Source organism: Apis dorsata, unplaced genomic scaffold (genome assembly GCF_000469605.1).
Source record: "Apis dorsata unplaced genomic scaffold, Apis dorsata 1.3 scaffold_256, whole genome shotgun sequence".
NCBI classification, from domain to species: domain Eukaryota; kingdom Metazoa; phylum Arthropoda; class Insecta; order Hymenoptera; family Apidae; genus Apis; species Apis dorsata.
The window spans coordinates 1,282,991-1,289,444 of NW_006263534.1; the positions used below are offsets into that span (position 1 = coordinate 1,282,991).

At 48.3% G+C, this 6,454-nt stretch overlaps 1 protein-coding gene across 4 annotated transcripts in view; it reads right to left on the reverse strand.

Moving 5' to 3' along the window:
- LOC102677253 (rho GTPase-activating protein 20-like) overlaps window positions 1–6,454 on the reverse strand; it is a 179,690-nt gene that overhangs the window by 92,038 nt on the left and 81,198 nt on the right. The window contains exon 1 of one of the 4 annotated variants that reach the window (XM_006616262.2): window positions 4,557–5,147. The exons of the other annotated variants lie outside the window; for them this stretch is intronic. Coding sequence (XP_006616325.1) covers window positions 4,557–4,865 — 309 coding nt within the window. The 5' untranslated portion in view covers window positions 4,866–5,147. Of the gene's footprint in view, window positions 1–4,556; window positions 5,148–6,454 lie in introns of those variants that run through there. 4 annotated transcript variants of the gene reach the window in all.

Below are 6,454 nucleotides of genomic sequence, written 5' to 3' on the forward strand. Positions count from 1 at the left end.
CGATATATATCGTTGCACGTATCACGTTAGCGAACCACTTCACGTTTCCCCCCATGTGTTTACATTCTGATAACGCGGCTAATGTCACGGCTCGTTTAATTATTCATACGCTTTGGTACTCTTGGTGAAGCGGTTACACGGCGTCGTTTCATCGATCAAAATGCAATCGAGAATCGAGCCGGGAAGAATGCTGAGACGAGGCGAGGGGAAAAAAGCAAACGTCGTGCGAAAAACAAATTGCGGATAGAGAGGCGCGAATAAGAGAGGGCGACTCGATGGAACGATCTCACGTGATATCTCTCGCGAGGATCGACGAAGGGAGAGAGGCTAACGCGAAGGATGGTTAATTACAGAGAAGAAAAAAAAGGGAGGAGGAGAGGGGGGAATGGTTAAAGGATAAGGATCGAAACTTTGAGATAAAATATGCGCGTTACGTATTTTTATCATCTTCTGCCCTTTCCACCGTTCTCATAGCCATTTATATCTAAACACAACGCTCTCGATGGGAAGATCTAGCATCTTCTAGGAAGGATCAAGGACAGGTCGAGGGACTATCAAAGAATGTCACGGTCGAAACGTTTTCGAGAGAACCTTTCTCTCTCTCTCTCTCTCTCTCTCTCTCTTCAGCTTTTTTTGCCATTAACAAGACTCGTTTTTCTACGAAATCTTCGTGGCCTCGGGAACGGTCAACTCGTCATAACTCCTTCGGCCGAGCGAGTGTTAAGGGATGCAAAAAAAAAAGAGAGAGAGAGAAAAAAAAGAAGAAGAAAATCGCAAAAGAGAGAAGGAGAGGAGTGATCGTTCTCGTAAAGAACGAAACTTGATGGCTGAACACCCCCGTCGCGATTTTCATATTCACAATTAGCATCTTTTTCTGCCACGTCTTTTCGAATTCGTCCGAACAATGGCGGGGACACCCGCGGGGAACTTGGCTCGTCCCAACGAAGAGAAAAAGCAACACGCGGATTTCTGGCGAATAAAAAACGCAACGCCAACGGCAAACCCGCCACGCATTTTCGACTAATCCCTTCTGATATATTCGAAATTGATGGCTCCTCTCGTCATTCGTTTCGCGTTTAGCCCTGGCTCGAGCGTAAATCATCGCGAAGGGAGAGCGCATCGGTCACGTGATTTCCTTTCCTTTTCTCTCTTCCTTTTTTCTTCTCGATTGGAAATTAGAGGGATCGGGAAGGAAGGTCGTTAATTTTTATGAATTTTCAAAGTTTCTGCGAATCTCAAGCGTGCGATAATATCACTCGAATATCGCCGAGATAACGATCAACGTATCTTGGACGTATATCTAGAGATAGGGGGAACGAAAACGAGGCTTGATTCAGAGTTTCGGTATGCGCTCGAGCCTTAGGGCCAATGGGCCTGTTCGCGAGTTGTTGCTTTCCAATCGAGCAGGAATTTTAGCCGCCTTATACCGCCGGCGCCGATCGCTTAACGCTTCTTAAAATTCACTCGATTACTCAATTCGTTCTTCCTAAGATATTGCTTACACCGGTGATATTGTAAAAAAAAAAAAAAAAAAGTGATATTGTATCGAGATCGTATCGCAGAAGAAATAAAACGAAGCAACGCGCCCGATCTTTCGATCATACGATCGACACGCCTGTGCAAACAACTTCTATCCCTCGATAAGCATTCTTATCCGATCGAAGAGTATCGATGAAAGAGATTGAAAATCCTTCGATTCCATCCCATCCCCTCCTCCATCGCCATCCTCGTTTGAAACGCGAGGGAAGGAATTTCGCTCGGAAGAATTCTTCCCTATTCGGGAAGATGGTTCAAGGACTGGCCGCGTTCAAGGACCTCGCGCGAGGAAAAAATCGAGCATTCGCTCAGAGGGCCGATGTTGAGGATATTCGGCTACCGTGCTCCATCACCACCGTAAGATCGTCGATCTTATCCGACCTCGAGAGAGAAAGAGAGAGAGAAAGAGAGCCCGGAACTTCCTCGTGCCTCTCTTATACACCGAGATCGAGTTCGAGGAAGAGAGGAGATCCCCCTCCCCGTATACACCGCGATTTAACTAGATGCGCCCCGCCAGATCCCTATCTTCGTCGAGGTCTTCCAAGAGCCTCTGCCCCTCGCGTTTCTCCTCCGATCTCTCCTCCTTCCTTTGGAGGAACGGTGTTCTCCAAAAGGGAGGTGGAGACGCTTGGAGAGCGTCGTCGTTGGGGGCTGCGTTGGCGTAGCCAGTTGCTCGCTCTACACGCGTTCGATGATATCCATCTTCTTTCTTCTTCCGCGCGAAATTAATGCCAGTTGGAGTGCGCTCTTCCTCGGCGAAAGAAAAATGTATATGTAAAAAAAAAAAAAAAAAGAAAGAAAGGAGGGGGAAGAGAGGTGGAACGCATCCGTTGGCGCGAGAGTGGAGGAGAGAAAGAAGGACGAAAGAGAGCGTTGTCGTCGTTAAGAGTTAAGAGTCGCTCGAATTACGAGCATTCGGCAACGTCCAACCTTTTACTCGGGGGTCTTAATGCCCTGCCGCCGATCCACGCGTGTATTTATATATTTCTTTGGTCCCCCGTGTGTGGCGCCGGGGAGAGAAACGCGCAAAAGGTCGTCGTTCAAATACCGAGTCGTTAAAACCGTGCAATTTCGTCGAATTACGAAACGCACCACCTCCGTGGACGACACTTAATGGCCGCTCTGCACCCACCGTCTCTTTCCCTTCTCTCTCTCTCTTCCTACCCGCAATTTCGCGTCCCGCTGTTCGGGGGGAGAGAGAAGGAGAGAGTACAATTTGCTCGAGTTACGGGAGACGTGGCAAGATGTATCACGCTCGGTGAAAGCTGCCGATTTATACGACTGTTACGCTCCACGAACCGCCGTTTTTCATCGTCGTTACGCGGAAGGAAGTCGAGAATCGTTCGGAAAATTCGTGACGCGAGATACGATTTCACGAATATACACACGGCCGAGGATTTAATTATTAACAAGTTCTCGATTCGATTTCGATCGAGTATAAATTAATCCAATTGTTTCAAAAAAAGCGACTAAAACTTTGCTAACTGCGAACGTGGTTTATCGTAGTCTCGGATAATATACGACGAAAACGGTCGATAACGATCATCGGATCTGTTCCAAGTATCGAGGTAAACACACACACACACACACACACACATACATCACGAGCCTCGTCTCGCCTATGTAGCGAGAAATTCCGCTCGCTCCGTGATTCTTTTATTCTTTTTTCTCCCTTTCCCCACCGCCTATCCGGTGTTCCGGTTACACGTCGCTACGATCGTGTCACGGATGCGATGAGGAGGTAATGGCCGCGGCTCAACATTTTCGAGGAAAAGGAAGGAAAAAAGGAAAAGGGAGAAGGGGAAAAACGAAAAAGAAAAACAAAAACTCATTAACGCTCGCCTACATAATCACGAGCGAGCGCGGATTACGAGCGAAACTCGCGGCTCAACGAGTTAAAAACGCAAAAAACACCGGTCTAAAAACTGGTATTACGTTGCGATGCAATTATGTAATCAGGTTGCGCGGCACCTCGCGCCGTGAAGTTTAAGTTTAATTAAAAAGCTACGGAAAAGAGCAACGCTTCGCACAATTAATCGCGCAAACCCTGATATCCCCGATTCTCGAATCTTGATCTGCGGAGATCGCGGTTTCGACGGAAAACGGAGAAACCCGTTCTCGATATTGAACGTTATCGGTAAACGGCGTAGACACGACTGACACACGATGTAAGCATACATACCATGTGTGTCGCGTGTATGTTTACTATTTATTCTCGAATTCGCGGAATAACTCCAACCTCCAAATTCCTGTTACTCTATTAGAACGTATATAATAACATAACGTAACAATAACATTTTATCTCGACCGATTCGAAAATTCGTTCGTTCGTTCGCGATTTTTAAATATTTCGCATCGGTGGGCATTTCCGTGAACGTATTTTTACCGAGGAAATTTCGAAAGAGCGTATGGACGCAACGCCGTACGCGTCCGCTAAAAAAATGTAAAAAATTCGAGCGAGAAAAAGAAAAAAAATCTCTATATTACCTCTGTACCTTCTCGTTCGAATACGAATTTGCGTAAAAAAATGCGCAGTTTAATCGGTAACGTTACACCGAGGAAAATCAAATGTCAACTCGATTCGACGCACTCATGAATGAGCCGGAGATATTACCGAGTTAATAGATTTGCATCGAAGAAACGTATAAAACACGTGCGCGATACAAAAATATCCGTGTATCGCGCAATACACACGACCACCGTCCACTTCGGAAATTCTCTTCAAGGTTCAACCTGCTCGTTAACTAAACTCTTTAACAAACGATTCGAAAAGACAAATCGTTAATCGATTATAAAATGCGTTATTCGATCATATTATGACCACGATTTTTATTCGAAGCTGCGCAAGTTACACGCAAGTTACATGACGACACGCCAGAGGAATTTCGACGTATACCTTGCTTAATTTTACTTATTACGCAACACCGGAATCTCGAGGAATCCTATTCCCATATAAGATATGCGTAGCAAGGAAAAAAAAAAAAAAAAAAAAAAAAAAGGAAATAAGAAGCGAGGCTCCCCTCTTTCATACCGTCGAGCCTGCCGAGACTCTTGGTACCACGAAGCGGCGGAAACGCGGCGTCGTGCCATCCGGAGTTGCACATCTGCACTTGTTCCGAATGCACGTTCAAAGCTCGCGCCCTGCTCTTGCTCTTGCGCTTATCCAACAAATGCTTGGCCCTCGACTTGCGGACCGGAGCGGCCGGATCGTCCTCCGGGTCGCTCTGCACCTCCCAACGGGACGGAGATTTGAAACGGCGTCGAGGGCTCGTCGGTGAGGTCACCGGCGAGGTGAGCCTCTGGACGAGGGTCCCGAACATGGTCATCATTCGACCTGTTTTGCCCGCGATCGAAACGATACTCCCTCACTCGGACTTGATCGGCATGATCGTTCGCACGGCCCGGGCCTTCGAGCGACGAGTTCACCTCGTGCCAACATGCACGGGGTGTTCTCCTCCTCCAACGCGGGGACAGTTATACGTACGTATGCACTTTCCGTCACTCGATGCTTCGCGCGAAATCCACAGGTGGTTCCTGGAACGGATACCGCGGTACACACACTTGCCTCGCGTGCTAGTGCGCACTCTCTCTCTCTCTCTCTCTCTCTCTCTCTCTCTCTCTCTCTCTCTCTCTCTTTCTCTCTATCCGTTTGTTGATACAACAAAGTGGTCGTCGGAAAGGAGGAAAAAAAAAAGAAAAAAAGAAAAACACAAGCCTCGCCGTTCGAAACTCGGTGTGGATGGACAGAGGCGAGCGAGATAACGCGCGATAGAAAAAGAAATCGGTCACCGAATAAACACTGCTGCTACGTCGTTAAGATAGGGGGGGATTGGAAATGTGTGTCCGTTCGAGTCTCGTTGGCGACGCAATACGCTCGTTTTCTACGCGTATTCGCGTACGCCTACCGGCGGCACGTTTCGTCGATTCGAGAGGAGAGAAAAGTGGCGAGCGACGTGTCAGAGGGTCCGGATCGACTCGAAACCAGGCGCACAGGTATTTTTGCCTTGGGCGCAGCGTAGCAGCGCTCTCTCTCTCTCTCTCTCTCTCTCTCTCTCAAACACGGTTTAAAGCGGTAGTCCAAAGCGCACCGTTTCTTTCCTCCGCGATTCGCGGTTCCCTGCAACGTTGTTCGCGCATCCGCTCGTTCCCTCTCGTTCCCCCTCGCGAGAATCCCCTCGCGGCTTCCTCTCCAAGTTCCAAGTTTGAGAAAACGGGAGGTTGCAAGCGAAACGAAGCGCGGCGCAGTTCCCGTGAGACGTGACAACAACAACAACAACGGGAGGAGGATACGATTCCGTGGATTGAACGTGAACGCGAGGCGACGCGACACACACACACGCCACGAGCACCGATCACTGGCTACGTGCGGAATCGAACTGGTCGCGCGGTGACTGCGTCTGCCGACCGGTTGGCCTCGCTTCCACGGAAATGCCCGAGTACGGACGAGTCCGTACGAACCGGATCGAAGTTTGACGATCTACGACGGCCAGCCGCGAGACCGAGTCACCGGTTACCATGGCGATCGGGACTTATTCTCCTTCGGGCCTTGCACGTCGTTCGTTCCTCTCTCGGGAAACCGAAGAGCGAGTGGTGAGCCGTTTAAAAGGTTTTATTTTATCGTGCGTTCTCTAATAACGCCTGATTTTTCTACCCATCCCCTCGTCTTCCATCTTTTCCTTTCCATCATCCAGTTTGCCGTTGACGGACGCGTTAACGCGTTTACGCGGGCTTACGGTTACGTTACGTCCACACGATCGATACGACTCTTACGAGAACGTTACAACGTTAGAGGAAACGGGTGGAACGGGTTTTTCGAGAGGAGAAGGGAAAAAAGGAGGAGGAATTAATAATTGATTTTCCAAATTCGCGTATATATATATATATATATATATATATATATATAAAACCGAGTATGTGG